Source organism: Camellia sinensis, chromosome 2 (genome assembly GCF_055761805.1).
Source record: "Camellia sinensis isolate YWXY chromosome 2, ASM5576180v1, whole genome shotgun sequence".
In the NCBI taxonomy this organism is placed as follows: domain Eukaryota; kingdom Viridiplantae; phylum Streptophyta; class Magnoliopsida; order Ericales; family Theaceae; genus Camellia; species Camellia sinensis.
In genome coordinates this window covers 182,158,309-182,174,580 of record NC_138962.1, presented here as the reverse complement: position 1 = coordinate 182,174,580, position 16,272 = coordinate 182,158,309, and the positions used below count along the sequence as shown (strand labels likewise).

General features: G+C 30.5%; 1 protein-coding gene and 1 pseudogene across 1 annotated transcript; both read left to right on the top strand.

Moving 5' to 3' along the window:
* The first annotated feature begins 6,358 nt into the window (after positions 1-6,358).
* On the top strand, positions 6,359-8,588 carry LOC114308746 (agamous-like MADS-box protein AGL80 pseudogene; annotated as a pseudogene).
* Positions 8,589-13,272: 4,684 nt separating this feature from the next.
* Positions 13,273-15,945, top strand: LOC114308747 (Heavy metal transport/detoxification superfamily protein). The gene is made up of 4 exons (XM_082916329.1): positions 13,273-13,515; positions 14,354-14,526; positions 15,230-15,317; positions 15,429-15,945. The coding sequence occupies exons 1-4, from the start codon at positions 13,395-13,397 to the stop codon at positions 15,782-15,784; spliced, it is 738 nt and encodes a 245-aa protein (XP_082772455.1). The 5' UTR covers positions 13,273-13,394; the 3' UTR covers positions 15,785-15,945.
* Positions 15,946-16,272: the final 327 nt, after the last annotated feature.

Below are 16,272 nucleotides of genomic sequence, written 5' to 3'. Positions count from 1 at the left end.
ATCATATTGCTTAGGAAAATCTCAAATCTATAGGCCTAAATAATATACAAAATAAATTAATAACATAATAGAATCATAGAAATACCCTAAACTAACAAACAACATATTGCTTAGGGCCACCTCAAATCTATAGTCATGTAAAAAGTAAATTAATAACCAATTATAATTAGGGGTACAACCCGAGCAACCTGAAAGCTGAATTATATATATATATATATATAAATTAAATAGACATAAATTATTAGTCGTTTGATGATATTAAAGTAATTTAGATCGTTACACACACAAGTAACACAATACAAATTTTTTATTTTTTTCTCACTCATAAATTGCAAAGACTACTATAACGACATCTCTATTACATTATATAAATTATTTGTTTGGATATTATTAATGATTTTATATAAAAAAAAATGTAAATAGAGTATAATTTTAACAAATTAAATAACTTAGTTGCACTAAATTTTTTTTTTTTGAAATTATGTGCAATTCAAGGAACTCAGGCAATTCAGGTTGAACTTGGTTTGGGCTTGGAAAGACAACCTCAGACTATAATTTGGACTTGGGCAGACCTAGGTAACTCTCAACACAACTTGGGCTGAGTTTTGACAACCTCTCAATCCATCCAAACCCGCCCAAGTTACACCCCTAATTATGATAAAAAATCATAAAATTACCCAGAATGTGTGAGGTCACTCATTTAAAATTGCAATTGCGTTCATAAATGGCTCACGGTGGTGATGGTCAAATGGAAAAGGGAAAATAACATTTTAGCGGTAATTTTAAGAAATAATATGATTTCATAAAAAAAAGTTATGATTTTATTTTTTAATGTCGCAAATTTTTTTATTAATTAAAAACATTTTTTTTGTAGTTTTCACTTAAATGATATTTTCCCAATGGAAAATGGGTTAGTGAGACCTCTCCTTGAATATTACCCAACAGAAGCTGTTGGAATTTTAAATTTGAAATAAAAATGGATTTGATTTTGGGTGGGATTCCATAATTTGACAAGTAAAAACATAAATAAAAATAGTACTCTTTACCACACTAAAAAAAAAAAATAAAATAAAAAAATTTAAAAAAAAAAAAAAAAAAAGGTGGTTAAGGACAGGACATGAATGCGGATAGATGTGCCACGCCAATTTGAAAAAAAAAATAAAGAATTTTGAACTGAATTAGTTGTAAGCCCACAATCTGGGTGTCAGATTGTATCTAGAATGCACATGTGTGGTACAGATTGAGCCTGTGTTTGGCAAGTGGGTTTGCAGATTTTTTTTGACTATTTTAGTCATAAAAAATAAAATAGGCTATTTTAGCCATAACAAACAAAACATCGCATTCAATCCACTCTCACAAAAAAACTCAAAAAAGTCAAAAAGTCAAAAAGTCCTCCCAAACCAAGCTTTTAAGCCCAGGCTAAAATAGCCAAAAAAGTTAAAAAGCCAAAAAACCAACCCACTTCCCAAACGGAGACTGAGTGAGTGTTGTGGGGTCGATATATAGGATGAATTAATTCAAGGTAATATTTTTGACTAATGATATATGTATTAATTGATATTAATTAATATATTAAGGTATAATTTTAGAAATTTTGAATATTTATAATTTATATAATGGGTGGGGTCATAATTTTGAAATAATAATATCATAACATAATTAATACATTAATTAATATATTAATTAATACATATAACACTATCGAATATTTTTTGAGTTTGTATCTTTGAAATGGTTGAGAAATACAATTACATTTATTACATTTTTTTTTAATGATTATATAAAATAGTTTCCAGCGCACAATTGTCTATAGGTTTATGCATTTACTACATACAATATGGTCATAAAAGGCCTTAATTACATAGATTTTTAATTTTATGTAGGAAAATTCTAAACATATATAAAATTTGATAAGAATGATGAGATAATGTCATTATTATAAATTAATATATTAAGGTATAATTTTAGAAATTTTGAATATTTATAATTTGTATAATGAGTGGGGTCATAATTTCGAAATAATTTTGAAATAATAATATCATAACATAGGTTGATACACTAATTAATATATTAATTGGTACATATAACACTACCGAATATTTTTTGAGTTTGTTGCTTTGAAATGGTTGAGAAATACAATTACATTTATTACATTTTTTTTTAATGATTACATAAGATAGTTTCCAGCGCACAATTGTCTATAGGTTTATGCATTTACTACATACAATATGGTCATAAGAGGCCTTAATTACATAGATTTTTAATTTTATGTAGGAAAATTCTAAACATACATAAAATTTATATAAAAATTTGATAAGAATGATGAGATAATGTCATTATTATAAATAAATTCATCTTTAATAATATTTATTTTGAAATGAAAGGTTCACAATGAATAATATCATTATGTATAAAAATTATGTATAATTTTTATTTATTTATATAGCATTACTCTTTTATTTAACATGGTTGACTCTGATTTGTATCTTAATTGTTTTTGGGCTAAATTATAAAATTGGTCTTTATAATTTAAATTCATAATTTCAATTTCATTAATTTAAACTCTATATTTAAATTGTGTTTTAATGTGGCCCTTTAAAGTAATACTAGAAACCCTAATTCAGATCTTTAAATTTACTTACAATAATGTGACAAGAGAAGTAGGCCCTATACAATTAAATATATCACAAATCAAAAATTGACATATATCCTACTAAATTATTGTGAATCAAATTATAAGAGATTTTTTTGTGGGTCTCATATATTTTTCCTTTAACATTATGAACATAAATAAGCACTTAGTCAGATATCGGTGGTTCTACATGCAATAATTAGTGTACTAACTAGCGTACCAACACTAGTTATGATATTATTATTGACTATACTCATTAATCACATTACAAATCTTAAAAATCTCTTAAATTATGTTGTATCATCAAGAATAATGCTATATGTACTAATTAGTGTACTAATTGATGATGTGACATAATTTACGTGGTTTTTGAGATTTGTAATGTGATTAATGAGTGGGGTCAATAATGATGTCATAACTAGTGTTGGTACACTAGTTAGTACACTAATTGGTGTATGTAGCACTGCTGATATCATCAATTATTGACCCTACTTATTAATCACATTACAAATCCTAAAAACCTATTAAATTATGTCACATTATCAATTGGTACACAAATTAATACACTAATTGATATATATAGCATTATTCATCGGATATACATGTGGGTAAAAGAAATTAATGTGGGGTCAAGTCACAAAACATAAATAGCATTATTATTACATTGCCAAGTGCTACTATTTTATATTTGATTATTTATTTATTTATTTATTTATTTTATTTTTTTGAGAATGTGAGGTAAATTTTTATTTTTAACAATTTAAATGATTTTTATTGGGTATATTACTTACCAAAAAACACAAATATGAAAGATAGGTTTGAATGTATGAATGACCTGTAAACCCCATTACTCCATCACCATCAATATTATAATTGACCCTCAATTAGAAATAATCATTAAATTGCTATACATTGTCCATTCAAAAAAGAAAAATTACAGTTAGACCCAAATGACCATATTTAGTTGGGTACGAGTCCCTCTATCTTCAATTTCTTTCCCTGTCCGCATCAAAAAAGTCACAATTGTTGGATAATGCTTCGAGATGCAGGTTCTTTGACATTCTTGCATGATTTATGACATCAGTATTTTGAGACAAAAGCATGTTATAACCATTTTTTAATCTTTGACAAGCATTGATTCACTCACTATCTAGATAAAAATAAAATAGTAACCAATTAAATTAGTCTAACTACTTACCAAAAAACTAGGTATAAAGAGAAAATTAATTTTTAATGCAAGAATGAATCTACAGATAACACTAAATCATCAATTTATTACCGTTCAAGTTTGAATAGAAAATTGGATTGTTCACTTAAAAGAGGAAAAAAAAATGGAGTTAAATTTCAAATCACCATATTTAGTATCTTTGTAGCACAGTACCAGGAATATCTCTAGTATGAGATTTTAGAATCCCCTTAATATCACATGGAAATGTGATTGATATATTCATTCTTTAAAAACCAAAACAATGGTAAATTAACTGATGGAATTGCAATACAAAATTATCGACTAGATAAGCTCAGTTGGCCACCATCTATATTTTCTACAAGGCCATGGAATCCATCGTTGTTAAATGCAAAGATTGATAGTTTATCTTGTATTATGGGATTTTGTTGTGTTATTTATTTATTTCTCATTAGGAGGCTCTTTCTTAAGTTGATTATTGGCTTGGTGGTTGCTCCCCCATTATAGGATCTCTTTGCTAGGCTAGTATAATTGTCTTATTATAATTCTTTATATCGTAAATACTTTAATTGACAGAGACGGAATTAAGAAAAGACTATAAGGGGCCATAACCCTCCTGTTTCTGTGAAAAATATTATTTGTCATGGCATTTTAAAATATATATCTCATTTTATACATAAAATAGCCCTCTAGTATAAAAAATACATATTTCATTCTTATCCCATCTTGCATTCTCTTTTTATTTTGCACCAAAAAACTTTTCATCCTATTAGAAATTGCTGTGGTATATGATTTTTTTTATGTGTATAGATATAATATATATATCATATTATACATACATATGTGCTTATGTATATGATGAAAATTTTTATTTGTCTTTTAGCCCCTCCGATGATGAAATCTTAGTTTCGTCACTACCTACTGATTGATAAAAAAATAAATACAAATACAAAAAAATATCGAATTCCAAAGTAGAACAATCTAATTTAAAATTTTCACTAAATTGAGCATGTCTAGCTGAGAGGGTAATTTTTGGTAAAAATTGGGCCGAGCTATGTGGTGGGTTTCATGGCCCAAAGCACCAAGGACTTGGTGAAAAGGCCGAAGGTTATTTCGGCCCAGGAGAGATAAAAGATACTCCGGCCCAAGCTGTTAAAGTTACTCCGGTTCAAGAACGATAGATTTATTCCGAGATGTTGACTTACTACGGTCAAAAGAGATGAAGTTACTTCGGCTGAGGAATCGTAAAGCTGCTTCGGTTTGGACAACTTGAGTTAGTACGGTCCCAAGAAAGGTAGTCCGGTCATGATGAATTCAGGGTAGGTCGGTCAGAATGTAGCTGCTCAGTAGATCGGTCCAAGCATACCACTGTTCGTGTATGAGAGAACCGAGATATGGTGTAGCATGAAGAAAAACCAAACTACTGTTAGTACGGCCCACTTTGTGGCTCGGCATAGCTAATGTTACTTCGGTCAAATAGTAATTCGGCCATGGAGAAAACCATCCCACTTGGTTTAAGCAGTGGGGGAGGGTGTAAAAGGATAAGCATTATCCTTAGGAGAATGAATCCTAGGAGGACTCTGCATGGAGAAGTACAAGTCCTACTAGGATTGTGCCACGGAAAACTTATAAAAGCCCACAAGCATCACCTTGGAGGAGGTAATTGAACACAATTCTTTTTTAGAGCATAAAACTTTGTCTATTTGTCAAGCTTACTCATCGGAGAGGTTTCCGGCACACACCCGCCGGCTAGCTCACGTTTGTGTTTTCAGGTGATAAAGCGACGTCGTACGGAGGAGCGTGGACTTGGTCAACAGGATTATACGAGGAGAATTATTTCTTCCCCGTACACTAGCATATTTTTTCACAATCCATGGACCCTAGCATGGAATGACATAAATTATTCGAGAACATGTGTTCGTGTATTATAAATTTATAATTATATAAAGTAAAATCTTTATTTTCCAATGTCCACAGTTAGAACTGCGAACCAGACCCACTAAATGGAGTAGTTATTTCTCGTTTTGAGAACGTTACGTGTTTACTTAATAATTGACATCATATTATTTATAAAACAATTATAAAAAATAGAACAAAATCATCATATGATGGCATGCTATTGGGCAAACACATAGCTACATTGAACGTAATAATTTTTGTAATATAAATAGCTCTCGAAAGAATTTCGGCAAAGTTACCACTAAACTATCATGACAAATTGTAGCTTTAAAATTTTAATTACCATAAGGTAAGCATGACCCATTTGAATTCAACAAAAGTCAAAGCCAGAAATCCATGTTCACACATTGCTAATCATGATTATGTTATTTAAATAAATGTACCCTATAAAAATCTTAAAATTGCAATTAATTTCTCCAGCTAGGCTCGTATTGGCAATAATAAAACAAAATCCTCCATAATTATTATTATTATTTTTAATATCTCATTATCCCTATATATACCAAGACTATTGGGGCAAGAAAATCACAACATTTAAACCATTTCCTTCTATCTTTCTTTCCCTGTCACCATTCCCAACCATGACAAGAAAGAAAGTGAGCCTTGCCTATATTGAAAATGAATCCGCAAGGAAATCAACTTTCAAGAAAAGGAAGAAGGGCATAATGAAGAAGGTGAATGAGCTAAGCACCTTGTGTGGGGTTGATGCGTGTGCCATCATTTTCAGTCCTTACGATGCTGAACCAGAAGTTTGGCCTTCTCATTTGGGGGCCCAACGCATCATCTCGAGGTTCAGGAGGATGCCTGAGTTAGAGCAAAGCAGAAGAATGGAGAATCAAGAAAGTTACACTAGGCAAAGGCTCACCAAGGCAGAGGAACAACTGAGGAAGCAACACAAGGACAATCGACACAAGGAGATGACTCATCTCATGTTCCAATGCTTGATTGGCGAAGGGTTGCAGTATTTGAACATGGTCGATTTGCATGACTTGGGTGTCTTGTTGAACCAAACCATGAGGGATGTTGATGGTAGACTTGAGTTGCTTACCGAAGCAGTTCTTCCTCAAGAAATGGCGATGTTGAATGCAATGGCAAGAGGAGAGAATAGCTTCAATGCTCAGATGCCTTCAGGGATGGCCATGCCTACCATGCAGAATCAACAACCGATTAGGAGTTTGCTAAGGTCAAATGTGCACCCAGGGTTGGATGGGAATGTGGCATACACTTTCCCTTTACAATGGTCTAGGGGCTAGTTTCATTTTTCCTTGAAAACTAGCATGTTATGGTCATTTGTGTTTCAGATTTAGCACTTCATTGTGTCAGCATTTTTTTTTTCTTCGTCTTTCTAGTTTGTTGTTTTTGTCATTGCACAATGTTACTTATGATCCGCAGAATAATTATGTTATGTTTTTTTACTACCTTATTTAGCAACTTCAAATAAATCACAATTTCTTATTGCTTTGACCATTCATTTATTTTTTGGGAAATTATAAAATTAATTACTTTACATGACCCTAATCAGATTATTGTAAAAGAATATTTGGCAAAGAATTGATGTTTACAATAATAGTAGTAGCGAGAATGCTAATAAACCATATTGTTAGATTGTGTCCCATACGACAATTTTGTAAGGCACGTCATACTTTATAACCATTTTGTTGGCAGGTCTTATCTTGCAAATTTTGAATTTGATAGTTATACGATCGTTGTACTTATCTTGTAATTTTTTGTAACTAGAGATTATTATTTTTGTATTGCAGCTCAAATCATAGTCTACTCATTTTGATTAATGCATAACCATTTTGACTTTATGTTGTAATATTTGTTGGATTTCCTAAACAACTCATTAATTGCATTATGACTAATTTATTGCACTACTACAAAAATAGTTAAAGATCACACTTTGGTAAAAAAAAAAAAAAAATCTCACTTTTATTGGAAGTGTGATAAAAAAATTAGATTGATATTTTAATCACACTTAATTTGATTGAGTGTGATAATATTCATTTTTATGTCACTTTTCAATTAAGTGTGATTATATATATATTTTTTAATCACACATTCTAATTAAAGTGTGATTATATATACACTACTACTTTTTAATCACACTTTTTAAATAATTGTGATTATATATATATTTTTTAATCATACATTCTAATTAAAGTGTGATTATTTATATATTTTTTAATCACACATTCTAATTAAAGTGTGATTATATATACACTATTACTTTTTAATCACACTTTTTTAAATAAGTGTGATTATATATATATTTTTTAATCACACACTTTAATTAAAGTGTGATTATTTATATATTTTTTAATCGTACCTTCTAATTAAAGTGTGATTATATATACATTACTACTTTTTAATCACACTTTTTAAATAAATGTAATTATATACAATCGTGCTACGTCGCTCGAAAGGGAGCCCCCCCTAATCCCCCGAACCAAAAACGACGTCGTTTCGTCGTTTTTGAAATTTTTTTTTTTTTTTGGTTTAATCAGAGAAGAAGAAGTAGCCGAAGGGAAGAAAGAAAGAAGGGAAGAAGAAGAAGCAGAGGCAGACGGCGGAGGCAGAGAGGAGGAGGGACTGGAGGGGGAGGAGGAGAAGGGACTAGAGGGGGCCCAACAAATGGGGCTGGAGGCGGAGACGGGGGGCGGGGGCGGAGGCGAGGCAGAGCCGACGAGCAGCGACGATCCTCGCGGTGGCGAGGCGACGGCGGTGGTGCTCCTCCTCTCTCTTCTCTCTCTTTCTCTCTTCCCTTCTACGTTTCAACTCGAAAATGGAAAAAGAAGAAAAAATAAATAAATAAATAAATAAATAATGCCCAAAACGATGTCATTTGGGAGTTAGGGGGATTAGGGGGGAGGGATTTTCGAGCTCTCAAACATTATTCAATTATATATATATATATATATATATGTATTTAATTACACTCCACTACAAAAAAAAAACATCTTTGGCGATTAAAAATGCACCTTTGGTCGCTGAAAGTATAGGTTTTGGTGACTAAAAAAGTATTAGTAGCCAAAAGTAAAGATTTTTTGCGACTAAAAAAGTATTAGTAGCCAAAAGTAAAGATTTTTGGGGACAAAAACAATGTAGTAGCCAAAAGTATAGGTTTTGGCGACTAAAAATCTGTTTGGTTGCCCATATATAGCTTTTATCGACTAAAAAAACTTTTAGTAGCCAAAAGTAAGGCTTTTTGGCTATTGAAAAAAATTTAGTAGCCAAAAGTGAGACACTGAGGGACTAAAAAGATGTTTGGTCGCCAAAAGTGAGGCTTTTACCTACTAAAAAAATTTTAATAGCCAAAAGTGAGGCTTTTTGGCGACTAAAAGTCAAAATTGAGGTATTGGGCGACTAAAAAGATGTTTAGTAGCTAAAAGTGAGGCTTTTTGGCGACTAAAAAGAAGTTCAGTCACCAAAAGTCATAATTTTAGCCCGGGAATTAAATTTTTGAACGACTAAAAAATAATTAGTAGCCAAAAGTATAGAATTGGTGACTAAAATTATATTTAGTCGCCAAAAGTAGTCTTTTTTTTTCTAGTAAATAATTTATTTTTACATAAATTATGTTCAATAAAAAATAATTATCTTTATATATATACTTTTATATTAACTAGCATATCACCCGTACTATGCACGGATTGTGTTTATAATTATCTATATATGTGAATTGTGATTTTTAAATATTTTCTTTTTTTTTTAATTTTAAATGTCTTCTTTTTTTCCTTTTTTATATTATATTAAAATTTAATATTTTGATAATAATCACATGTGTTCGACTTTTCAAGGAATTAAATGTATTTTCTTTTTCATTATATTATATTAAAGTTTAATATTTTAATAATAATCATATGTGTTGAACTTTTTAAGAAATTTTTTATACTTGTTTTTAATGCATTAAAGTGTTATTATGAGGAATACTAATCATATGTGTTGGGACTTTTCAAGGAATTCATATGTGTTGAATTTCAAAAAAAAAATTATGCTTGTTCTTAATGCATTAAAGTATTATTATGAGGGTAAGACTTGAAAGTTGTGAGAAGTTAATAAATGCTTTTTTTAAAAAAAAAAATCAAAAAATCAAGAAATTTAGATTTGGAGATTGGAGCTCCCACAATACTTGGGGTTAAAATCCCCTTTCGCTTAATATATAGTATAGATAGATATAGATACAGGTCTATGTACTATATAAATAATATATGTTGCATATATAATCATAAGGTATTATAGAGGTGTAGTGGAAAGAGTGTGTTGTATAAGGTTTATGGTATGAGAGGGGTTGATGGTTCAAATCTCTACAAGAGTAAATGAAAAGCTAGTGAGATCACACTTAAAATGTGTGATCTAAATATTTTAATCACCTAAATATTTTTAATCACACTTAAAAAGTATGATCTAAATATTATTAATTACACTTAAAAAGTACGCTTTCAAAGATCACACTTTAATAAAACTTAAAAGGTGTGATTAAATGACATACATCACATAAAAAAAGTGTAATCTTTACCTATTTTTGTAATAGCGTCGTTATGAGATTATTTTGAAATCAATGATGATATACAAATAGCAAAAGGACAGCGTTAATGCGATACACAAAAAGATTAGTTCGGTACATTTTATTATCGAAAAAGGGGTCACTGCTGCTCAAAGCACAGCAGTGACTGTGGTGCTTCTATTTGAGGTGTATTATAGCTTTATTTTTATGATCCAAATCGTTTATTTTGTAGGGTTTGTTGAGTAATTCATACCTATCAAAAATCATATTAATCGGATATCAACAACTATACGATCGATAACCAAAAAAATAAATAATAAGTTTTTCTTTTGAAAAATAGCATAAACAATATGCGATTCGATCTTATAGTTATTGATATCAGATTAATATGATTTTTGGTAGACATGAAGTACTCATCAAATCCTACAATATGAACGGTTTAGATCATAAAAATAAGACCATAATACACTTCAAACGGAAGCACCACAGTCACTGTTGTGCTTTGAGCACAGCAGGGACCCCTGTTCCTTTATTATCACGTCTCAATTCTCAAACTCTCTTTTGGTCTCTCACATGAAAACTCAACCTTGAACCCACCCTTGCCACTTGAACCCTAATTGTAAATCTAAGTTTTACGGCACCCAAATACTTGATTGACATGAAAACCAAATTAGCAAAATGTGAGCCCACTCTCAAGCTCCTGCCTCTTTGCTTGTGGAACCATCTTCTCCAATACGGCTACATTATTTTTGGATTTTTCTCCAGCAAGACAAAGAAATGTATTTTTTAGCTCCTCTTTACTTTCGCTTTTTGTTCCCAACATTTTTTTTCTTCTTTCAAATACCCTTTATTGAGCCATTGACCAAAAAGTTGTCTCTCTTGTGCTCAAGCGAACTTTGAGGATTTCTAGTACTTTTGCAGGTCTACGAAACTACTGAGAGTATGGCATTCTCTGCTCGAGTGGTGTTTCTTGCGCTTGAGCGATCTTGGCTCGAGTGGTTATTCTTGCGCTCGAGCGGTCTTTTGGAACTCTTAATACTTTTGCAGGCTTGGAAAAGTAGTAAGAGGGTGATGTTCTTCGCTCGAGCAATACTTTGTTCGCTCGAGCGGTCCCTCTTTTTGTGTCTAGTCACTCGAGCGGTGTTTTAGTTGCTCGAGTGGTTTATGCGTATATCAGTTCTTAAAAATCATTTTTTGAGTCACTTCTTCATATATCTCTCTCTTTCTAAAACACTTCCAAACTCTAAATCTAGACTCTCTCTCTCTAGAACTCATCTTCTACCTCAAATACACCTTAATATAGTGGTTTCTCAACCTTTGTCCTTTTGTTTAAAAGGTAGAACTCACCTAGAGCTTTGTTCTAATCGGAGAAATTCGTGTTTTGGCTCCATCGAGTTCTACCTATCTTTTCTTTGAATCTTCTTCTTTGAGGTAGGCACTACTTTGACATTTTTGTATAGTTTTTAACTTAGTTATTTGTTTTTCTAAATAAGATTGTGATTTGAGAATTTTTGGATAAAACCTAGAGTTTTGGCTTTGGAATCAAAAGAGGGGTTTTCAAAATGGTTTTCTAGAAAATGATTGTGGAATTGCAGATATGGTTGAGTTATGATAAAATGGTGGATTTCCATCATTAAAATTGACTTTTCAAAGAAAATGAATTTTGGCTTAAAATGTGAATGCTAGATTTTGAAAAGAGAAAATGGAATTGATATTAGTTTCATGGAATTCGAATGATAATGGTGATAATGGTGGAGGTGGATATAAATTATCACTCATATTTGGAAATGTTAGAAAGTATATTTGGAAATAATGGAAATTATTTATCTGTTTAGAGATATATGTTTTGGGCTATCGGTGAAGAATAACTGTAATTGTTATAGAAATATCTTTCCATATCCTTTGATTTTCACTTATGCAATCAGGGTGACCATGATTAGTCATTGAAAATGCACTATTAATTTTATTTAAAAGCTTTCGATGACTAAATATTTTAGTCGTTAATTACCTTTCCCGACAATCATTCAACGACTATTTTGGTCACTTAAAATTTTAGTTGATAAAATTTCAGTGACTAGAAAAGGACTTTTGGCAACTAAAAATTTAGTTGTCAAAAATGCCATTTGTTGCAGTGGTTATTATAGTTATTTCGGGGTGTTACAAACAGTGGAAAAATCTTGATAATAGTTTCAAAAGTCAGGGAGGTTAATGTAATTATTAAAACTACAGAGAAGGTTTTTGTAATTGTCAAAAATCTTAGGGGAGATAAGCATAATTTATCCTTCAAAATTTGATACATGTAGCGTTCCACATAATCATGGGAAGATGCAATTGGTTAACCCAATAGTTTTTTTTTTTATAGCGTAAATTACATTAATTTACAGTAAGCACTCATTTGGAAAGAAGGATTGTGTTGGGTTTGGGGCTATTTTTGTCACAAAAAGACAAAATAGACTTTTTAACCCAATAAAACAAAACATCACTTCCAACTTATAATCATTACATTCTTTTTCTCACAAAAAGTCAAAAAAATCAAAAAGCATATCCTAAACAAGACTTTTTAGTTCCAGATTAAAATAACCAAAAAGTCAAAAAACCGACCAATTTTCCAAAAGAACTCTAAAAAATTAATGTGGATTCATTCTAATATGCTCTCAACTAAAATGAATCTCACCACATTAATTTTTAGTGTAAATTATACTAATTTCTGCTGAAATTTTTAAAAATACAATAAGTCTCATAATTTTGATATAATTATATTGAATTTAGTGTATTTTTTTTTTCAAATTTTAAGGGAGATCAATGTAACATATCCCTAATTTTTATGTGTATTGTTGTTTTGCACCTTTTATGAATGTGGAATTATTATTATTATTGTTTTCCTTGGTGGGTTTGATTATTCTAGTTGCTAGTGAGCTAACCCTCATCAAATCCCACCAACCAGTTGCCTTAAAATACATAAAAGCAAGACTTCATTGGTTACTCTTTCTTGTGGGCTAGATAAAATTGATGAACTCTCTGTAGCTAATTAGGGCATTTTCTCAATTTTCATTTGCTCCCAAAAGACCCTCATTTCAAAAATATTTTTGTAGCTGATTTGATCAATTGCAATGGCAAAAGAAGAGAAGAAAGAGAAAGTGGAGATGAAGGAGATTACAGCTATTTACAAGGTTCATTTACACTGCCCTAAATGTGCTGATGATATTAGAAAGCCTCTTCTCAGAACCCCAGGTACTTCCTTTATATATGATTGACTTTAGTGCATGTGTTAATTTAGTTATAGATATGCTATATTGTTTCTCGTCTTATTTATTTATTTATTTTTATTGATTTTTTCTGTATGTACTCCTTATATCATATTTTATATCAATAAATTTATCTTTTGCTGATTTAAAAAAGAAAAAAAAAACTTCATTTATGCATTGGCCTTTTCTTTCCTAGTGTTCTTGTTCCTTTATTTCATAGTCTCTCCTTTTATTTTATTTTTTTTCTTGAATTATATGTTTTTGTTTTTGATAAAATGAAATAGTGAAGGCCCCTATTTGCTATTGTTTTAAATTTTTTCTGCTATTTTCGTTTTTTTTGTTTATGTTTCCGGAAAAAAAAAATTATAATAAAAAGTTAATAGAGACATATATCACTTCCATTTTTTTTTCTTTTGGTGCAAACAAAGTGTTCAAATTATTAAATACAATTTAAAAGAGTTTTTTAAAAGGGATGTTGCCAAAAGACCTTTTGTTAAACAAGTTTTCTATACTAATTTTGATCTTTTTCATTTTCATTAACAAAAACAATACCAAAACGCTTTATCATAAATAAACAAGTTTAGGTCCTTACTATGTCCCTCTCTTAATACTCGAAGAAGAAATGAGAAAAACATATTTTGGGATAAATTTAGTTGACAAGAAATGAACGAAGAAAAATTATCAAAATCTAAAATTATATAATTACTTATGGTTGGAATTTTTTATTTTTATTTTTAAGGTTAAATATGTGTCTCTCATTGTTCTCAATTTTTTTTGGGATACCATGAGATTATCACTATCTTATTATCGTTGTAATTAACCAGGGGTTCAGAGTGTGGATGTCAAATTTGAGAAAGGTGAAATTACAGTGAAAGGTGTGATCGATGAGAAGAAAATTCATAAACAAATTGAGAGGTTGAGTAAGAGAAAGGTTGAGATTTTACCACCTCCAGCCAAAGGCAAGGAAATTGTTGAAAAGACAAAGGAAACCAAAAAAGTAAGTTTCCGACAAAGCTCTTATTCTATTGAATCATTAATTACCAATTCATCCAAATCCTTAAACTGAGAGAGAGAGAGAGAGAGAGAGAGAGAGAGAGATGTTTTCCTATTACTTAGCATGTTAGATTTTCAAATCCTGCAACCCATACTGCATAAAAGCCCAATTTCTAATTCAATCCATCCTTCGAGTGAACCAACATTATTTAAACTTTCATAGTTCATGAAATCTTATTGCTGAAACTATAAATGCATGAAGATAGTGTTATGTTTATTCAGAGGAAAGCAACACAAACCACATTCAAATAATATACAAACACAATGTAATCATTTTATGTGAAACTGCGCAATTGCATCGTTAATTTAAACAATGTTGATTATGTTTCACTTATTCAATACTCTACTTGGGATTTCAAAATATATAATCAGTAGCATAGATTTTATTACTAGAGGAAATAAAAATCATGTAGAGAATTATTTTACAGAAACTATATTTATAGTAAAAAAATTTACTAACCAAATTTATTTTGTATTCCAAGTTCTATAATTGTTTTAGTTTGTTTCCGTTTTACATTTACCAGAGTCGATTGCAATAATATTGTAGTTTATTTCTCCATATGGTTCCTATTCTAGAGTAAAATTTTGTAACACATTCATACATTTATATGCATTAGTAACAAGTGACTTTCCTTACTCAATTCAAGCCCACGGTTACCACAACAACAATAAAAGTTTTTATGCACTGCAACAAATGTGAGCAAGACCTACGGAACAAGCTACTAAAGCACAAAGGTAGTACTACAAGAACTCCAAACATTTGTTCATTAAAAAAAAAAAAAAAAGAACTTCAAACATTTTTTTATTATTTTTTGTTTTTGGATATGTTGTCATTTCCATATGCAGGTATTCACAATGTTAAAACCGACATGAAAGCGCAAACAATAACAATTGATGGAATTATAGAATCTGAAAAGCTCGTGACATACATGAAAAAGAGGGTGCACAAACATGCAGAGATTATACCTCCAAAAAAGGAGGAAAAAAAAGAGAAAGAAAAAGAAAAGGAGAAAAAGGAGGAAAAGAAAGAGAAGGTTACGGTGGAAGTGAAAACTATAGAAACGACAAAGATTGTAGAATTCACAGAAGAGAAGAAAGTGGAAGCGAAAACAGCAGAGGGAAAAGTTCCATACTTTGTTCACTATGTTTATGCTCCTCAAATGTTTAGTGATGAAAATCCAAATGCTTGCTCAATAATGTAGTTGATCAACATGTTTGTGTATGGTAGTTTTGCAATTGCATGGAACATCGAATAATTTCCAGTTTAATTTTAATGTTATGTATATGACTATCGAACCACATTTTTTAGGTGGCATCCATTAAATTGAGTTGCAATCAATGTTTGTATTCTTCCTTTTCTTAATTATTTAAATGTACCTCATTTTTTAATTTAGTCCCTACATGTCGAATTGGACACTTGAGCTATAGAAGTGAATTTGTTTACATAATAAATGAAGCGGGTCAAATTAAGCATGTAAGGATGGACTAGGTCTAGTAGAATCTATCACCAAGCCTTAATTTTGGTTTTATAATAGGTGTACCAACATTCCTAGCGTGTTTTTAGTCACATAAGCATATTGACTTTGGAGAAGCAGACAAAAATAAGTAAACAAAACCATGTCAGTTTCATTTGTATCTATCAAAGAACATATATGAATGCTATAAGGTTTTTAAACAAGAAACCTGATCG